The sequence below is a fragment of the Perca flavescens genome, chromosome 19 (assembly GCF_004354835.1).
Source record: "Perca flavescens isolate YP-PL-M2 chromosome 19, PFLA_1.0, whole genome shotgun sequence".
Taxonomy (NCBI): Eukaryota; Metazoa; Chordata; class Actinopteri; order Perciformes; family Percidae; genus Perca; species Perca flavescens.
Window position 1 is genome coordinate 14,208,272 of NC_041349.1, and position 20,544 is coordinate 14,228,815.

At 39.3% G+C, this 20,544-nt stretch overlaps 2 protein-coding genes across 2 annotated transcripts; both read right to left on the reverse strand.

Moving 5' to 3' along the window:
* Positions 1 to 1,521: 1,521 nt before the first annotated feature.
* On the reverse strand, positions 1,522 to 8,333 carry vbp1 (von Hippel-Lindau binding protein 1). Its single transcript, XM_028564016.1, has 6 exons — positions 8,193 to 8,333; positions 6,589 to 6,713; positions 3,660 to 3,726; positions 2,986 to 3,084; positions 2,583 to 2,721; positions 1,522 to 1,677 (listed from the first exon to the last, which is right to left on the reverse strand). Exons 1-6 carry the CDS (start codon positions 8,271 to 8,273, stop codon positions 1,601 to 1,603), a joined length of 588 nt encoding a protein of 195 aa, XP_028419817.1. The 5' UTR covers positions 8,274 to 8,333; the 3' UTR covers positions 1,522 to 1,600.
* A 4,984-nt stretch (positions 8,334 to 13,317) lies between these two features.
* LOC114545367 (E3 ubiquitin-protein ligase TRIM39) lies at positions 13,318 to 19,588 on the reverse strand. The gene is made up of 7 exons (XM_028563640.1): positions 19,001 to 19,588; positions 17,913 to 18,008; positions 16,389 to 16,622; positions 15,089 to 15,236; positions 14,890 to 14,916; positions 13,896 to 14,071; positions 13,318 to 13,752 (listed from the first exon to the last, which is right to left on the reverse strand). The coding sequence occupies exons 1-7, from the start codon at positions 19,586 to 19,588 to the stop codon at positions 13,387 to 13,389; spliced, it is 1,635 nt and encodes a 544-aa protein (XP_028419441.1). The 3' UTR covers positions 13,318 to 13,386.
* Positions 19,589 to 20,544: the final 956 nt, after the last annotated feature.

The following is a 20,544-nucleotide window of genomic DNA, read 5'->3' on the forward strand; positions in this document are numbered from 1 at the left end:
CAGACTCATGTCTGCATTTTTAACCGGGAAAAGCAGGTAACTCAGCCTGAAGGTGCAGACACAGGTGTCCCAGGTACACACCATGCCAAATGGCTTTTTTTATAGTTTGTTGAACTGTAGTTTCACACATTACCACTGGGTGGGAGCAGCGAGGACACTAGAAGAAGCTTTCTGTACAAATACTTTCAGCTAAATTGCCTTACAGTGTTTCCTCTAACAGCATGCTCATTTAGGTTTCTCATCCAAAGTTTAAAGCTGGAAGAGGACAAGATGGAAAAAGGGAAATTGGGGGCTTTTCAGGTGGAGAGGGAAACGTAGACAAAGCTCCAGGAGGAAGAAAAGGAGGGATGAACCGAGAGTAAGACAATCTTTTAACTATATAAAAGGATAAAAAGCAAGTGTCAAATGAACAAATAATTATAAATCATGAATTGATGTAAATAAAAATGTATATACAAGAAATGAATATACATTTATTCAAATGAATGTAAATCCATCCAATTATAGGTCAAATAAAAAATAAATCAATAAGTTCATAATTTTAGGAATGTATTCAATTTATAGCATAACTCATTCATTTTTAAAACCTTATATTAATTCCTGTTTTTATTTCCAATTGATGCTTGATACTTATTTGCATGACACTTGTGGCCCTCCATGCTGTCAACCTTCATCTGCAGTTACTGTAAATCAATGTTGCACTTATGTACCGTTTATTCTTAACTGCAGGTACTTGACTTCTAACACTGTTTCTAACCGGTTAGGTCTTCTCCTCAGAAGAATAATCACACAGAACAGGTCAAGGTCTCGTCTCTTTGCCCAAATGTTCTTCATTCATTGTTTAATGAATACAGTGAGAGACAAATAAATACAGACAGAACAGCGGCTAAGAGGAGAGGAAGAGGAGGACGAGATGGTTTGATGTGGAAAAGTCGAGGGACAGAGGAGGAGCAGCAGGTGTGGAGTTGATTCCTCTGAAGTAAAAACTGGAGCCACGAGGCTGAAAAAGTTTTGTTCTCTATTTCTTCTGTTGAGATCTTTGTGATCCTACAAGTCTGATTCTACGGAGTATAATGGCAACTGGACGTGTTTCAAGAACTAACTACTCAAGTAAATAGTCCCATATGTGTGAACGCTGTTGCAGGTTGCAAGTGCAGGTCAGTAAGGAGGGAAAAATGCAGGGAAAGAAAAGACGATGCGAGGAACCCTCATTCTGCATAAATCTGCCAAAGATAACAGGAACATACTTAAATCGTTAAAAAGAATACAAAAAGTGCCTGGTTGCCTTTGTTTTTTTTGTTAGTTTTTACTTGAAAAAATACTTTAAAAGTAACAAATCAACAGAAAACAGTAGTGGTAGAGGTTTGAGCCTGACTTAATAGAGGGCATATTCAAAACTAAAAGTTATAAAGTGTGCTTCTTCAATAATCACATTGACTTAAATCAAACGCACTACAACTTTTAAAAATATTTCAAGCATGTCCTCTTATCTGCCGAGCCCTGGGGTGAACATACACATGAATGGGGGGCCTTGTTTTTTTTATTGACTAAAGGAGAAGATAGTTAGCAGAAGGAGGACATGGACGCTGTCCTGTCGATATTAAGACTTGTCTGCTGATTTCAGGAGGTTTTCTTTGCTCCTTCTCTTCACGTCCCAGTTGTAGACTCGTGCCATGTCTGAGGGGAGCAGTGAGTTAAGGAACAACAGCAGCAGTGCGACCGCAGGATCCGTCCTATTAAAAACAGTGTTTCTGATGTTTATTTCACAGTGTACTGGAGCTGGAGGTGTGCACATTTAGTAAGTAGGTATGACAAGAGAACAAACCTGTGATGTTTCCATGCCTCGCTTCACCACACCAAAAGGTCTTGGTACCGAATTCTATATTTTTCAGGCACCGACCGAATTGCCTCCTTAGTATTGAATATCAAAAAATGCCTCATCATTTCAATACCTAAGGAGTAAATCTTATCAGTGTCAGTGAGCCAATCTGAATGCAGCATGCTTCTTACCAAGATCTAATAATGCTACCGATTGGCTGTCATAACATTTAACATTACACATAGTAGAGACGCGCAGGCAAAACTCAACATTACTGCACAGGGACGGGGCTCACGAAGTAGGAGCTAAAAAATAAATAAAAAGATTTGTGCCATAATGTGTGATGTTGCAATTTCTTTTTGTTAAAATGGATTTCCTTAAAACTGGTATCGAAAAAAGTATTGTTTAGGAAACGGTTTCGGAGTCACAGTATTGAAAATCTTTGAATGATACCCAGCCCTGCATATCAGAGAAGTGTTGTGCTCGTTTTGAATGCAAGATGTACTTGCTAATTGTTTTTTGGAACTAATTCATAATAATGAAAGTAGTAAGACCTCTAACCATCTCAGATTTAATCCATCCAAGCAGATGCAATACCAAGGTTTGTCCAGCAGATGTCCTCATTTTCAACACAATTGCTTCAGAGTGATTCAGCACTATCAATGAGCAATAGCTTGTGCTACACAAAACTGCAACGACAGCTCCACAGAACTTTGACTGAGCACAATGCCCAACCTGAGTGGACCACATAGTGGAAGGATACTGACTTCGGTGGTAGTGAACTGGTCGCGCAGGAAATCCAGATCATCCTCGAGTGTCTCTAGGTTACGAGATGCCGTGGATAGGTTCTTCTCTAGGAGAGCCTGGGCATCATCAATGTCGTACTCTAACATGACGTTAGCCTGTTAGAGTACGGGGGGTTGGGGGGGGTAGGGGGATGAGATGCAGAGAGGACTCAAGTTATAGCCTTCACCGATGTAGCCTCCAACCTCTCCTGAGCATTACCAATCCTTCATTCATCACTTAAGTTTACCTTTTCTAGAAATGTATAACTTCTGCCCAAATATCTCATGCTTGTCTTGCACTTATAACCATTTTGTTACACTGTTTTGCGATGCCTACATACCAGTGAAATAAAACTGACTTTAAATCGGAGCTCTACATACCCCTAACCATAGGCAGACTTTGTCGGTGGGCGGCACTGAGGCCTTGCAGTAAACATTGTCAGCCAACAGGAAGTGTGTCTCCATGGGCGCTGTGGTCTCCTGGGGAAACAAAAACATTAAAGCAAGGCGTCCATCATTCATTTTTTTCATCACACTCACCCGTTTCTTTAACTAAGTTTGATCTTAAGACGTTTTGTATTTTCCAACACACTGCTCAGATAGATGGACGTATTGGCTAATAAAGACCCTTGAAGATAAAGAATTGTTTTTTGGTTTTTAAGAATTTATACGATAAGATCTTAGATTTGTTTATTTTTGTATAATTGACTTAGTCATTGTTTGCAGCCTATACATATTTTTATTTGAAACACTTAGAACCAGCTACTAAGGATTTTCAATCTTAAGTAAATCTTTAACATCAGAAATATTGACTTAATCTATATTGCGACATTTATCAATATGCATTGATATAAAAATATATTGTGATTGAAGTTTTTGCCCTATTGTCCAAATCTCAAACGCTCATTAAATGTTAGGTAATGTAGATTTAATGACCCAATAAGCTGCATGCATTGGTGTCAATAATTTAAATAAAGCCATAAAATAAAAATGAGTTTTAAGAAGAGGTGTAAAAGAGCATTTCCACATTAGTTCACAAAAAAGACGATACACACCTTTTTCTTCTGCATGTGTCGCAGGATTTCTAGCGTCTGTGTGATTTGTGGGATCTGGCTTTTCAACCTACATAACAAGAGAAGTAAAACGTTTTAGTTCGAATAAGGAAGGCATTCATACACAGCCAAATGCAAATGTGGATGTTATTACAGGAGTGTATGTGTGTGTAGACCAAGGAATTTTCTGAAATTCAAAAGTGGCATAAGAGATATAAACATGATAAATAAGTAGAATTATAACAAATAATGATAATACATTTTCTTCATGAGAGAACAATGCACAAATTCAGTGATGTTAAACACTTATTCATAGAGTTTTAAGTACATACAGGAAGCATACATACAATAAAAAAAAATAAAAAACACCAAAAAAAACTACAAACACCAACAATCTTTGTTCACCAATGTCTTTGTTGCATTTCCGGAACATTATGTGAAAACTAGGGCTGGGACGATTCGTGTAAATGCGTCGACAATTAATTTGCGTCGACGCGTCACTAAATAAAATAAATAAATAAAACTCACGTGCAAATTAATTAATGTAATGCAGAACTAATGTAATGTGGAACTACTGTTAGATACGCGGGTTCTAGGGGCACCTAATCTAGGGTGACCAGACGTCCCGATTTGACCGGGACAGTCCTGATTTTCAATTGTTTGTCCCGAGTCCCGACAAAAGCCTGTCGGGACGCTAAAATGTCCCGGTTTACACCAGGAGCGGCGTCAGCCATTTTGCCGGGTCTTCAGCCCCGAATGTTTTGAGTTTAGCCCCGAATGTAACTTTGTCCAGTTTATTTTTCCGAGGCGAATAGAACGGGCAGCTACGTGCGGGGTCCGACCATGCTGTATTTGTTGATATCACCTAGCAACCGTCTCTCCGTGAGGAAAGCCGGGTGAAGTTTTGGGAGGAATCCTAGCCAAATCAGTGTAATAGCCTACATTGATGCCATCAACACAAAGTTTAGGAGCGCAATGCTAATGATTTAGTTTGAAGGTCCTGTGACGTGATGTTTCCAGTCTACGGTTCAGACTCAGACACACGGAGCTCTGAAGCAGACCTGCTTGTGTCCACTCTTTCTGTAAAACGCGCTCAGCTGTGGGCATGCTGCGGTAGATGTGTTGCGTTTGTGCCCCTTTAATTTCTGTAGTTTTCCACCTCCGATGTAGAGCAGCGTTCAGTTACTTCTCTAGCTAAACTATTTGTCTCATTCAGAGACCAGAGACCCAAACGGGACTGTGTCAGTAAGGAGGTCTGAGATCTGCTGTATCAGCAGAGCAATCACGTAATGCACAGCAGACTATATGGTACAGGTATAGATTAGTTTCTGAAATATAGGGACTTTATTCTTTATTCTTCTCTACTAACCTAACTTTATTTTTCCCAATGTCACGACTCATCGTCTCCTCCAAATCACAGAGAACACATATACTGTATTTTGAAGGTGCACAAAGTTTTGGACATGAGCAGAAATCTTGCTCAAACACATCTGAAATATTACAGTCCAGGGGTCTATTATAAATTAAAATGAATGAATCACTGAGGTGAATAATTGACATATGCACATTTAAGGAGGTTACTTCCTCACCAAAAGACGCCAAACAGGAAGGAGGAGTAGCCTAAATGATGCCTAGGCTACAGATATTTGCAGGTTGCAGTATACATTGATTCAGAAAAAGGTAGAAATGTATGCATAAAAATTCACCAGAATGCAGGAAATGAAGTGGTTATGCTCAAAATTTTCAATAAATAATTTTAATTCTTTTGGTGTTATTAGAATAAATAACACTTCAAAGAATCTTTTTTTAGAAAAAATCTCACACTAAACTGAAAAAGGCTGTTGCTGCATTTTTGTTAATTCTACAGCAAAAAACACTATTATTAGATGAGGAGCCTATGATCAAAATAATGAAGTTACTGTCTGTGGATATGTCTGACCTGGGCTGGCACATGTTCACGTTAAAAAGCGTGCGCGTGCACGAGCACTACGGTCACGTGCAAAGTGTCCCGGTTTTAGCTCCAGGAAATCTGGTCACCCTAACCTAATCTGTACCGCCGCCTTAGCTCTGAAGCTAGCCGAGCTCCTCCGCCTACATGACAGTCCAGTGAGTGAGTCAGAGATAGCAGCACGAAAAGACGAGTATGGCGAGTGGTGGCGACCCACAAGAGTGCCCCGCTGGCCTCTTTAAGATCGCAAGTTTGGCAAAACTTGCAGACTGTATGGCTGCAGCCTGGAGCCTCCCATGTCACGTCCTCTTGTCTAATGCTGCCCCCGCCTCGAAAACTTCGGTCTTCGGGTCAGTTCCAGTAGTAGGCTACAGGCGAGAGAGTCGGGGATAAGACGAGGATTGTGCGTTGGCGTTGTTCAGCAGTTGTCGGGTATTATATGTGAGTGGAAATACATCTAACATTCTAAGGCATATCCGACGCCATCACCCAGATGTGCCAATCACTGGAACGAGACAAAATAAAACTGTCCAACTTCTCCTTGTCCAACTATTTTTAATAAATAGAGATTTGAACCTTATTGAAATTTGTTTTGTGTAAATTGTTAATAATTGAGCAATGGGTAAATAATCGCTAATTGAAAAATTAATCGTTAGATTAGTCGACTAATCAAAAAAATAATCACTAGATTCATCGTTTAAAAAAAATAATCGTTTGGGACAGCCCTAGTGAAAACCCAACGAGTTATTTGTTTTGACAGCATGAAGGCTATTCCCCTTTCACTGGTAAGCAAAACCGTCTGCTTACATTCATATTAAGTACTAGTCAGTCTTCTATCTTCTCATTACACATTACAGGTTATTGAGCAGTCCTGGCAGCACATGAAAAAATAGGAAAGCAAACTGTCTAGTTTCACAAAGACAAACTCCAGTGTCAATTTATTATATGCGAGCAGACTAGGTGTCTTTTTGTCTTTTGTGTTACCTGAGCTTCTTCTGAGACAGATTGAGCTCCATGTATTTATATTTCTGGTACTGTTCGTCCAGCTTCCTCAGAGCTGAATCTGCCGTCTCATTCCCCGGCTGCTTCATAAAAGAGTCGACATCCTCCTGTAAAATTCAGCAGAAGAGAAATAGCACACAGTCAAGCCAAGACATTCTAGCCGGAATGATATCCGAGTCAATTCAATAACAATAATTCAACAAACATCAAACATAACACTCTTTTATTAGGAGTGATTTAATTTTTTAAGAATTAGGACAAATGTCCAGGAGCAGGAAAAGTAAAGTTATGTGTGCTGTCTGTTTGACAAGCTATATGGCAACACTAGTTTAAAAATGACCTGAAACATATCTTGACATTTCCTTACTGCAATCTCTAGCGATTCATAAGCCGATAAATTACCAATACAAAATAATGTCTTTTTTTTATGCAGATAGCTCCGAATAATATGGGCCCAGCCAATGTATTGGTCTGACTCTACAATCGTCAAATAGGTAGGCCTACTCAAGAAAAAAACTAATGAGCATAGTTATTTTTAATGTAAATGTTCCTGATAAACTGAAGGATGAAGTGTTCCTTTGTGTTATGAAAATTCTCCTACTTCTTAAGCTAAATAAAGTCTTTTAAAAGCCTCTTGGATCAGCTTAAAAAAAGGCATTGACACAAAGCTTAAAACAGGGCTGTTTTTCTGACGACATGAAAAGCTTTTACAGGACTGCAACGCTACATACATATGATAATCTTATAAAATATGATACATTGCTGTAGATTAAACTACCCAACAGCATATTAAGGAGTTCAAATTAGTACAACCGTAAACATCTGCAGCAGTAAAATGCAACATGTTAATGCAGCAATAACAGAGACACTACAGGTGAATAGAGTACAACATTTTAGCTAACATGTCACCATGAAACTTCCCCAGTTGATTACATAGCTAGAAGAAGAAAATTATTTTTTGAATGACAAGTATTTTTAAATGTTATGTTTAAAATGTGCAAATGAGGCATTCCCTATTGCTTACTTTTGGTAAATTTGGGAGTAATCTAACGTTACAGTCGCAAATAGAAAAACTAAAGTAAAATAATCACCTAAATGTGTATTTTGGATGTCTTACGGTAGTATTCTGATGTAGTTTTCACTGCAGGACTTTTACTTGTAGTGGGGTATTTTCACAGAGTGTCAGTACTTTTAGCTAGTAAAGGATCTGAATAAAGCAGTATTAATATTACCTAACAATGAATGGGAAAGGTTGAAGGCAGCTATCGTTATTTTAAGCAAGAGCTTTATTAGCAAAGCAGGTTACCAGGCTAACTTAAATAATTGAAAGCCTAAAGAGGAAACGAGGTACAGTGAAAATAAAGAAGCAGCTCACACACAGCCACTGTGATGTCCATAGATGGAGGTGAGGAGCCGCCCAGCCTGCACACACAGCAGGATTAGCTAGCTAGCTCTCCGGCTAACTAGCTAGCTCGTAGCCAGCATGACGCCCCCACACATCGGCTACACGTATAAAAGTGTGTTTTCAACGGCCTAACACCATTGAAGACACGTAGTAAAAGGGAGGAATATCAGTCTTTACGCACCACAAACACGGCTTCGGGGATTCCGAGGTGCTTTCTCTTTGTCGCCTGAGCAGCATTGCTGTTGTCTATGGTCGCCGCCATCTTGGAGAGAGGCTACTCCTTCCTTCCTTACGTCAAATCGTCTCTGCTTACGTACAAGTTGGTGCGTCCACATCAATGGTCCACATAGACGCGTGGACGCTCGGCTGCCTCTAGTGGCCACAGGCTGCATTTGCTGCTAGTGCTACTAAGTTACCCATATATAAATACATTACAGTGGGCTATATAGCCTACTGTCTACACCAGTAGCCTACTACAGTTGCAGTGGTGGAAGAAGATCCTTTACTGAACTGCCCCTCATAAAAGTAGCCTATTGACTCCACACTGTGGAAATACTCCACAGTAAAAGTTCTGATTTCTAAACTTCACATTAGCAAATGTACAGTAGGCTTATGTATCAGCTAAATGTATTTAGTAGGCTAGTATAAAGTATATTCATAGTGCAGTAAAATGTTTTCAGTGTTTTCCTATTATATCCGATGTTTCTGATATGAGTTTTGAATATTTGGGGGGTTGTAACCCCACATCCCCACGTAAATTACGCCTATGGATGTTAACAGCTCTTTTAAAAAACAAAACCCCTGGGAAGCAGCCAGATAAGACTTTGTCTATCCTTCCACCTGGAAGCACTGCGCTGATCAGCTGTCTCAGGTGCAGGGTTCAATGTTGAAAAAAAATTCTTCTTGCCCAGAGTCAATTAGGCCCCTATAGAAATATATATATATATATATATATATATATATATATATATATATATATATATATATATATATATATATATATATATATATATTAATTAGTGGGCTAGTGGGTTGTTATAGTTAATCCTTATTGTTGAGCCCTGCTCCGGTGATTCATTCGAATAGGGTGTCCAAAATAGAAGGTTTGATCCTGTATGGACCAATAGATTTTGACATGAAACAGTTAAGACTCACAGGACTACTGCTTTAATATTCAGGTTGAACAAAACAGCCTATTGTGACAGCAACAGAATTTGAATTTGAATGGAAATACATAGATGCATCATTGATCTCAGGTTTCTGGAATCATCCTTATGGAATCATCCATTCTCACATTTAGGCTAATTGACCAGAAACCCAATGAAGGAGGTATGGTGGCTGCCTGCCCAAACGTGAGTTTTTGCTTTCATGCGCACATACACCTGGTTTCCTTTCTTCAGATGCAGGATTGCTGCATTTCCTCCATTATCAGCTGAGTCAGAGCTTTTGTGATCAGTTGTGCTGGCAATGACGCTGTAGTTACAATACAGTGACAGCCCTTACTCCTGTAGTCCTCCAGCAAAAAAGAAGAAGGTAAAATAATAAAGACCTTCAGCAGGTGCACCGAAGATACCTATGGAAACAACGGGGGAATTCATCAAATTTAAAGGTTTTGTGAAAAGCTTTGCAAAACCTAGTGTGAAAAATCCTACATATACTATGCAACATATGTGGAGTTTTCACATCATTGTTTCTGTAATTTTCAAGGAGATCTATGATAATGTATTTTTTTTTTAAAGCTGTATTAATATTTTTATTTGGATGCTTCGAAAAATAAACACTTATGAAAATTAGAGTTTTATTAGCCTGGAATTGCACTGGTTAGTAGTTAGATTACTGGTATGATTTCTGATACGCAGCTACCATATATTCATTAAGCCATAAAAATATCTCAAACCAAACAATCAACATAGTTCATTATGATCTGCATGTGATGCATTTACCTGCAGATGGATCATAGGCAAGACCGATGTTTGTAAGCACTTAATTGTAAATCTGAGTTTTTTTCTGTATTGAAGGGTCCATGGGCCCCACCATATTCTGCCATTACAGTGAATGCCACCTGGCTTTTCTCGGTATAAAACGAAACAAAACATTCGCTTGCACATCAGGAACAGAATCATGGAAATTTACTGTCACTCATCTGGATGCGAAGCAGATGCTAAGTTTTAAATTTGATGTTCTCACTGCTCACACAAATAAAACCCATCTGTGTTTGGACATTTTGTACAAAACATTTTATTTCATCACAGCAAATTGTCATTACATCCACTATATTTTTCACTTTTTTAAAGGAAATATACTTTATATTGTATTTTTGCATCTACACTTACATTTACGTAAGTACAAAATAATCACACTTTATGATATATATTTTCAATTTAATGTTTATCATCTAGGTGCGTCCAGTTCCGGCCAAAATGGAGATGATAAACTTATCTTTTAATGTTACTCAGAATAATGTTAAAATAAGACGTTTCTTTCATGCACATATTTAAAAAAGCTGAAAGGATTACGCACAAAATAAAATGAGTTGTGTGAATTATGGAACACACACTTTTTCAAGTGTTTCCGTTTGCTCTTGTTTTAGTTTTTTATTCTTCTCTGGAAACTTCGTCCAGCTCAGTTTTACACCTTTATTGCCCAGCTTCATTTCCACCTATGCAACAGAAAAGAGATACAAAAGGTTACATTGCAAGTTTTTTCATTGAGTTTCGTCACTTCTATCTGGAGGAATCGTCAACAGTCAGCTTCAGTCTCACAAGGTGTTTCTTCAGTGGATCTGCAAAGACTATAAGACCTTAAAATGTATATTTTCTCATTTAAAAGAATAGTTTTGGGGAAATATGTTAATGTTGCCAAGAGTTCAATGAGAACATCAATACCACTATCATGTCTGTCCTTTATTTACTAGCTGTTTCCCTCTGTTTCCAGTCTTGTGCTTAAGCTAAAAGCTAAAAGGCTGTTTGCTGTAGTTTCACATGAGAGTGGTAGGCCTATTGATCTTCGCATCTAACTATTTGAACCAAAAAAGGATGATTTAAACAAAACTGCCTTTTTCTTTTTATACAAGTTCCATGGAATCATAATGCATGATAAATCTTGAGACCCCTCTTGAAGGATCCAAAACTATCACATGAACGCAGAATGCACGCGTATTTTAAGAGGACTGTCTGCAGGGAATGTGTCTGACCAATCACGGTGGGTGTGGGCCACCTGGGCCAAAAATGCCAGGGCCGATTGTTTTGTCCCAGTCCGCCCCTGACTGTGTGTACTCATCTGAGAGTAGGAGTCCGTGTGTGTGTTACACTACTGAACATACTGACAAAAAACTGAACATGATTTTATCTCAAAGGGGGAAGCTGTGTGTACTCACCCTTGCTAATGTTGTAATTTCTTGCACTATGTTACTTGATGTTAATTTATACAGTTATTGACTCTCTCTTTTCTTACTCTTATTTTTACCTTGAATTTGACTGAGCAACTGCAACTGAACAATTTCCCTGAGGGGATCAATAAAGTATTCTGATTCTGAAGACCAATTTAGGGGGAAAAAAACAAAACAATTGAACCCATCATTTATTATTTGTAGTGATGATAAAATGTACCTATGATGGAGAAGGCAGACGATCTCTAACAACAGAACCTGGGTGTAGTCTTCTCTTGTTTCTTGTACCTTTTAAAGCGACACAACTTATATATTCAAAACAGGAGACCGGTCTGCTTTCTTTCTAAGTAAATCTTCCTATCCATCTACTTACTGGACACTGACATGCCATGTAAAACTACATCTAACCAGGTGGCCAGAAATGTGACTCTCAATGAATGCTAATATTGCTCCATATCTGCTGGATGTGTAAATAGGCAACAGTTGGCTAAGACATTAGCCATTAAGCTTAAAAAAAAATGATATGTCAAAGGTCTTGCTTACATTGCTGCACTCCAAGTGGTAAAAAAACAACAACCATGGATGCAGCTTTAAGCTGCACAGACACAGTAGAGTAGTGCACGATTAATAGTTTCGGGCTGAATGCTTCCTTCTTTATCTTCCATGCTTAGTTTGGAATATGTTCTCTAAAAATGCAAAGCACATGGAAACAGGGACGCTCTTTTGTGGGCTGATGCAAAGGTTTTGCAAAACAGAAAAGGTATCTGGGCCAAGATTGAAACAGGTTTATTTATTTCAAAAATCAAATCTCCATAGAACCACTGATTGAAACATGCTAGTCTCAGCATTAATGTCGGAATTATTTTTTTACCATCATTAATTAGCACCAGCCTAATGTTGATGTAAAATTCAGTTAAAAGTCTGCAATGCAAATACAATGCTATGCTAAGCCTGTAGAGTCCATAGCACAACACAACCATAAACATGTCTGGTATAATTTTGCACAAGTTTGATTTAGGGTGTAAATGGTGGCATGAGGTGGGGTTGGGGCCGAAAGTTGTCCTTAAATAACAAAACAATATATTAACACACTAGCAATTCATGTTTTGTAGTAATTCCATATTTTGGTTTTATTTGAGAGCAATTCCTGTCTCCTACAAAATATATTCATACTGGGCCTTTGAACAATGCATAATAATACAAATAACCCTGTAAAACATATTACAATTAAACATATTATTATCAGGACTATTGAACCTACTTTCTAATGTTATATACTTCAGAAGTTTTGATTATTTAAGCAGCTGCTGGTGTTTCAGCGTTCTGAGTGTGTTTGGCTGTGTTTCATCAAAGGGCAGAGGCTTTAAGATTTTGTGTGCGATATTAGCCTGGTGTGACCAGGACTGCTTGAATCACTCATTACTGAACCCTGACCCGTAGTAGCTTTTATACTTTCACAGATCAGGGTTGGTTGCTGAACCATAATGGATCGGCTGATATACTTTAGCAGTACAGTCTTTGTTTCTCTGAATGCATTTTTGTGCATGCAACTGTAAAACTTCTCTTATAATTGCTGAAAGGTAAAAAATTCCTTGTATTGAGGATGTGGGGGATTACAATCTTTAAGAAATGTTAGTGTATGTACTATAGAAACTTTACTTTGAATACTGAATCAGTTCTGTAAGTCAAAATATTTCTTGCAACTACTAATTGGACAGTCCTTCAACCAATCAGACCAACCATCCGGGTGACGTAGCAGCGACAGCGGCATCAACGGGTTGCTGCTCTTCGGTGGCCATCATGTTGAATGTAAACAAGAAGCTGCATGCCCTCGCTGCGCTATCGTCATCGTGTAAAGCCCGCCTCAACGGTTGTGATTGGTGCCTCGATTTGGAAAAATTTGAAATGTGCTTGAATGGGCTCTTGGCCAGACTGACTTGCAGAGCAAATCTCAAATTTGCCGGAAGTTCGTCAGGGTTTTCCCAGGCTAATGATTAACAGCTTTGATAACCAATGGTGCCGTATTCTTCCCTTCATCAAAAACACCCGGGCTGAAGAAGGGGAAGATCCTCCCTGAGAACAAGCACCCAGTGAAGGTGTAGATGGGAGACCTGGCCTCCACGTCAAAGAACGACACGGTCCCCTGCTCATAATCCGTAAACACTCCGACAATCTGCGGCTTCTCTTTGAGGGACAAAAGGACCGAGGGGGAGTCCAAAGCACGATACTCTTCCCCGCTCCTCAGCCGCACCGTCCAGAAGCCGTTCTCCGGCTTGGAGGTGATCATCCCCTTCCTGTTTACAGACTCTTTGACCACGCCCAGGTCCCAGAAGGTCTTTGAACCCACTGCAACCTGCAAGAGAATATGAAACATTGAACATGAAAACTACAGCATAGTGTGTGTATATATATATATATATATATATTTCCAAAACACTTTTAAGTTGATCCTGAACCCCATTCTACAATGGATCCATCAGCAAACAAGACGCTGACCTGGAAGTAGAACCTCCCGGACAGGAAGCCTCTCTTGCCTAGAACGCAGATGACGGGGTCAAAGCGTTGGGGGTTGTCGGGAACGATGTGCAGCAGATCGCCACGGCCCGCCTCCTTTCCGTCAGCTGACAGGACGATGTTTGGATGTGCGGTGTCTGGGTCTAAAACCACGTCAACTGGGCAGATGAGATGGAGAGAAGTTAAATAAATACAGAATTTTCCACAAATACCACCACATCTACGTGCACTTCTATTGCTACTGCTTGTATTGTGCTACTTCTGTACAGATCACTAGTCCAGTTACTGCTCAGCCTTCCTGTAAACAATGGTACAGAGTTTAATCATAAATATTCATCTCGACACCCAGTATGCAATTCCCTCTAATTTACTACAGTTTCTAAACAAATGCGATGCGTGTTGTGGTGGCTGGAAAATGTTTAAATTGCAAATCTATTTTTGGTGTTCCATTGATGTGCACATTTCACTGATATAAAGTTAATTTCTGGGTTTGATGAGCAGCCAAATAGAACTGACCTCCAGTCCTGACCTTACATCCCTAAAAGTTAAACTTATTTTGTAGTTTGTAAAATATGATCAACAGGAATATGTACTACTACTACTTAAATGAAATTATAACAGACTGCTATCCAAATAAAAAAGTATAACCAAAAATAAATACATTTGTGAATTCAAAGCCATTATGTGTCATTTTGTATCTTTCAAATTGTTCTGCTGCCATACGTTTTTGTTTGTAGAACAATGAGAAATTCGTTGTGAAAATTGGTGCAGTCAGTGTGTTGCTTTCAGCCCAATTATCTCATTGCTGTCAGGTGTTTTTTTGTGACACAACCACGAGTGGGCAGCAAAATCTAAACATTTCAAATCCTACCATATTATATTAACTATATTCCAATCCAACATGCAAAAAAATAAAAAATAAAAATAAAATAAATCACACACTGAAAGCACATAATTATGCTGAGTGAGGTCTTACCTGCATATTTCTGCATCTTCTTCATCTCTGTTGAAGAAAATGAAAATCAGTTTGGACAGTTTCAATGACACAGTTTAGATAACAACTTTAGAGAAGGTTAAATTAAGAAGTGTCATAAGTTATGAGGCAAGTTTGATGTTTAGTTTTTTTATGCAGTGTAAAAATGGTAGCACTTATTACACTAATTATTTCACTTTACCTTCCTTCTTCAAACCGTCCAGTTCACTCTTCAGGGTGTCGTCCAGTTTAGATAGCGCTCCCCTCACCGTCCCCACACAGAGTTCAGGGTGGACGCCGATCTCCATCCACTCTTTGGTGGGTGGAGGAGACATGAGAGAGGGCGACCTCTACCAGAGGGAAACAGTAAACATAGAATTTGAATGTTACCGTATGAATGTGATTAGTGCATTGATTTAAAGTATCGACCTGTAGAGTTTGACTCATTCTTAGTCAAACTCCAATACACTTCCAATATTACTGTACTAAAAAAGCCAAAAGGCTCTACTTTCTTCCTTTAACATAACATTCAAAATTTCAGTGTTTTGTTTCCTTCAGAAATGTCATCTTTGACATGGTGGAAAAAAACCAGAAAATGTGTTTATATGATGCTAAAACTGGATATCACTTTAGTTACGCATTAACCAACAGCCCTCATAAGTTAAAAGCATTTCTGCAACCTACAAAACTTTTACTGGAATCGAGCTGTATTTAAAGGCCTTGTTTCACTGACGGTGCACATTTGTTTTTTTTCTTTTCATTCCCATGTTGGACACACTCTGTTCAGCCGTTCTCCATCTCATAGTCACTGCAGACACTGAGTTCAGATTTTAAATTGCTTTAGTTTTCATGGCTTTGATTTGGCTGAGGATGCCCATTGGAATTGTGGGTAACGCCTCATAAATGCAACGTAAAATTAATGTATATACGAATTCTCATGACTCATCCATAAAATAGGAACTTTAATCAGGTATATGGTCATGGTGAGTTGGGCTCTAAGCTAAATCACATTTCCTTTAGCCACGGCTAACACTGTAGTAGGCCTACTTTCTCAGTTATTTTGTCTGTTGAAAATACGAGCCCATTAGATTGTGTTGTCGTTTTGTTATTTTTTAATGTGGCCGCTACTCGCTTAGAATCGAATCCTCATCTAGAGCGCCATGGGCCCGGAGAAATAGGCTGCATTACCATGTTCGGCCACATCGAGGTGTCAATGGGCAGGTGGCGCTCTATCCCAATGACTCACAGATCTGACACTACTGCTGGAGCCTCATCGTTTACAGTGTTTTCAATCTTTATTTATACAGTGCTTTTCTAGTTTTAACAAGTAGCCTACTAAAAGCACTTTTACATATTACAGGAACCATTCACATAGGTGTGTGTGTGTGTGTGTGTGTGTGTGTGTGTGTGTGTGTGTGTGTGTTTTTACGCGTTCCGAGGAGAAGCTTACTCCCTTGGTTAAAAGCCCAGTATTCACCACAGTTTAATTTGGTGATTGTGACCTTTAAAACGTGCAGATGGTCCTCAGAGAAGCTCAGCTCCTCCAGCTCAGCGTTTCTACTCTGCAGTTCCGTGATTTCTTGCTGCAGCTGGTCGACGAGCTCCTCTGCCTTCCTCTCCGCTGCTTTCTGCTTCTCCTTGATCTCCGCATTGGCTTCGATTTGTCTCTCCTCTATGAAGCGAATCAGAGACGTAAAGAGACGGTCGCTCTCCTTCATCTCCTCCTCTGCACTCGTCTGGACGGGGAAGAGAATTGAACATTGCTATGTAAAATGAATGTCAGATTTAAAGTGGACATATTATGCTTTTCCGTATTTCTGTCATATCTACAATTTTATAATGTTGGATGTTCATGTTAAAAGTTAGCCTCGTGAGACCGTCCTGATCTCGTGAGCTCCAGTTTTCCACTTGCAGATCAGTCTGGCATCTTGAGATAGAGAAAATTTGGAGCCGTTAGCCAAACGACCGGGCCAATCAGCGTTGGTTTTGAGGCGGGTTTAGGTGGTGATAGACAGATGGTTTATCCAATCAGCTAACCAGTATTTTCAGACAGCAGTAGCCCTAATTCTGTTACCTGCTCACTAATGCTTTTTTCTCTTGGATCCTTCTTTTGGAATATGGTCCGGGAACCTGAAAGGGTGCCTTTTATTCCTAAATTCTCGTTACACAAACGGCAAATATCCTTTACCGACATGTTGCTTGCTTGCTGAGCTAGCGAGCTATGCTTTGCCTGCAGCAGCAGGGGCGGGATTGTGGTTGTATTTTCATACGCTTTGTTGATCTGATTGGTTGATTTGGCCCGTCTATCACCAACATAGGTGATAGACAGATGGTTTATCCAATCAGCTAACCAGTATTTTCGCCCCTTCCCAAAAGTTCTCCAATGGAAAGTTCCCAGATGGATATGCCGAGCAAATGCGAAGCAATCCATCTGGCGGAGTCAGGTTAGTTGAAAGTGGCCAAAACGTCAAATAATGAACGTATTTTAGAGAAATCCCCGTGAGCTAAAACTTTCAGCTTTGCAACTATTCCGAATGCTCTGGTTTCAACATTTTTTTTCTACTTTTGGCTAAGTATTACGCAACTCCAAGCCGGCCTTCTATGATTGGTCATCTGCTCCAGCCAGGCAGGACTGGACTGTTTTTTTTTAAAGCTACAGTGTTAACATTGTTGCATGTAGCTACATGGCTAACTGGCTACTGCTGAAACATGTCCGATTGGGTAGTATTTGGTTCAGAAGCTTTTATCTGTGATTTTCGATGGTAGAAAGTGCTGTTTTGTTCCATTACAATCTAACGTTAGCATACAAAAAAGTATAAAAAAGTACAAAATTTCAAAATCAAAATCTTTGGCCTTAAAAAGTCTTAAATTAGCTTAAGTATTGTGTGGTAGGTCTTAAATAATTTTTAATTTCCCTACCTCTAATGCAATATATAGGTCTTAAGTGTCATTAATAGTGGTCTTAAAAAGTCTTTAAAAGAATTTAACTTGGTGAAAACCTGCAGAATCTCTGCGTTAGGACTCACGTTGCTGAGCTTCAGACAGCTTTTGATCTCCTCCACTTTCTCCAGTCGTTCCTGGATCATCTGCTGAAAATCTGCCTCAGTCTTCTTCATTTGGACCTAAACAGGCAGAATGGAAATTAAAATCCTTAGTTGGCAGATTGTAACTTTCTCACTAGCACTACTAGAAAATAAGACTATTAGACATACAGTAGCCTACATGTACCTGCGAAACATAAACAATATTCAGGATTTCATTGTCAACCACCAAAGATAGAGGTTATAGGCTGACTATTTCAAGATGAAAACTCTTGTCTCTATCTTGGTAACATTATTGTTATGTGGATTATTACCTCTACCAAGGAGGTTATGTTTTTTTTTTCCAGAACCCATTAAACCATTATAAACAAATTATGTTTCACTTCCGTTTACATTGTGAGACATTTGTGCTGCATTCATGTGGTGTCAGAATAATATGAAAAATTATTTCCCGACTGAGAAATTTCACACTGCATTAACATTATGGCCTTGGTTGGTGAAGGTCTGCGCTCTTCGAATGCCCTTCAAGTTTTGGATGTTTTTTAATGTCAATTTAAATCTACAGTGTACCTCAGTTGCACCTCCCTGCAGTTAAATACACATGTCGGCTCATTAGCCCACCCCAAAGAGCCTAATCCTTGAGACAAAATTGCATGCAGCATGTTTGCCTTCGTTTTTATGCAGCGAAGGATCTTTAAGAAAACAACCCCAAAGACTGCTGTAAATATAAAAGTTACAACAGAGAAGTGCATGTATAACAATGGCACTTTGTCATGAACCCCTGTTGACGCAGTGTTTGTTAAACTTTCATTTGGACACTCTATGTAGCCTAATTATATACTGACGATTTGCAATTATACAGTCTTTTGAATGGCTGATCCATATCAAACTGCTTGGACTTGGTATAATGTCTTAGTCCTAGCTGTTTAAAGACATTTGGACAGTAAGAACAACATTTGCAGAGTGAGCATCTGTAATGCTTTAATGCGTTAATTAATAATAACTATTATCACGCATTCATTTTGATCTTCACAAACCCATATTGCCTACATCCCTAAAGCAGGGTATACTACCTTCCTCTCTCCGCTTTCATCCTCTATCGTAACAGCATGGTGATCTTTGTGCTCGATCTCGGTGCAGAACTGGCACACACATTTCTGTTCGTCCCTGCAGAACATCTCCAGCAGCCTCTCGTGCTTTTTACACATCCTTTCCTGCAGGTTGTTCACCGGCTCGATCAGCTTGTGGATCTTCAAGGTGGCGACTCCCTGGTGAGGCTCCAGGTGGGCTTCACAGTACGAGGTCAGACACACCAGGCAGGACTTCAGGGCCTTCACCTGAAGGGAGGTTGCAGCGCAGACATCACACGCCACCTCACCTGGTTTGGCTGCGCACAGCTGTGAAGCCGACGAACAGACTGTAATATTTCGAAATGTGTCCGCCAGCTCTTTGAAGGCTGTGTTGATGCTTATTTCAGGCAGGGAGGTGAATGTTTTGTTGCAGGTGGGGCACTGGCAGACCTCACTGCCGTCCCACACATTCTGGATGCAGGCCAAGCAGAAGTTGTGTCCACAGGGTGTGGTGACCGGGTCAGTGAACACTTGCTGACAGATGCTGCATAGGAACTGTTTTGCTGGTAACATATGGCCTGGGGAAGCCATTGTCTGCAGAACACTAAAAAAAGAGGTGATCAGTTGCTCAGGATGATCTTTGATAGAGGAAGTATATGGAATGATTTATATCCACAGAACAAACACAAAAGAACAGTTAGCCTAGTCGAAAGAGTGCTGAACTTCCATAATGAATTAAACAGGTTGTTAAAAAAACAAAGTTTTAACTTTAAACTTGTATTTATTATCTAATGCTGTAACTGTGTAAATATGCGTAACTGTGCACGTCTTGAAACTCAGAACTCATACACCCTGCACTGTTTGATGTGCTTGATATATTGGGCCTTGTTTTCTCTGCTAAATACACACACACCACCACACCCTCACTTCCCATAGAAAACATAATTACACCAGTGTACCAACACGCTATTACCAATGAAAAAAAACTTGATTAAATAAAATAATATAATTAAGATTATGATGATTTCATTGAAGTAATCAATAAGATGAGACAATAAAGGTCTGGATTTGGACTCAGGGAGTTTGACGTTTTGGGAAATAGGCTTATTCGCTTTTTTGCTGAGAGTTAAATGAGCAAATTGTTATCACTCTCATAACTGCCCGCTCAATATGAAGCTATACAGCAAGCAGCTAGTTAGCTTAGTTCAGCATAATGACTGGAATCAAGGGGAAACAGCTAGTCTGGCTCTGTCTGAAAGTCTCTGTCCAAAATCCGCCTACCAGCACTTCTAAAACTCACTAACATACAAACAGACAGAGTACGGCTTATAGGCCTTACACAGATCTCAGTCATCAAACCTACACTACCTGGAGCTCAGCTCATTATTCAATCCAATAATAACCAGAAGGTATTATTTTTTACATATCTTAAGGTCATTTTAACATTTAGATGGAGAATAAGAGAAGTTCTCCAGCACATAAGAAAACCGCAACTTTAAAACTCCTTTAGACCACGCAGTAATATTTTATAAACAGCATTTTGCCTG

Excerpts from the sequence above, each read along its gene's own strand:
- vbp1 (XM_028564016.1), bottom strand. The coding sequence starts at position 8,273 with ATGGCGGCGACCATAGACAACAGCAATGCTGCTCAGGCGACAAAGAGA. Across the intron at positions 3,727-6,588 it reads CTGTCTCAGAAGAAGCTCAG|GTTGAAAAGCCAGATCCCAC; the intron begins GTAACACAAAAG and ends CTTGTTATGTAG. Across the intron at positions 2,722-2,985 it reads AAGTCTGCCTATGGTTAGGG|GCTAACGTCATGTTAGAGTA; the intron begins GTATGTAGAGCT and ends GTACTCTAACAG.
- LOC114545367 (XM_028563640.1), bottom strand. The coding sequence starts at position 19,588 with ATGGCTTCCCCAGGCCATATGTTACCAGCAAAACAGTTCCTATGCAGC. Across the intron at positions 15,237-16,388 it reads ACCATCTGCACGTTTTAAAG|AGGTCGCCCTCTCTCATGTC; the intron begins GTCACAATCACC and ends TCCCTCTGGTAG. Across the intron at positions 14,072-14,889 it reads GAAGATGCAGAAATATGCAG|TTGACGTGGTTTTAGACCCA; the intron begins GTAAGACCTCAC and ends TCATCTGCCCAG.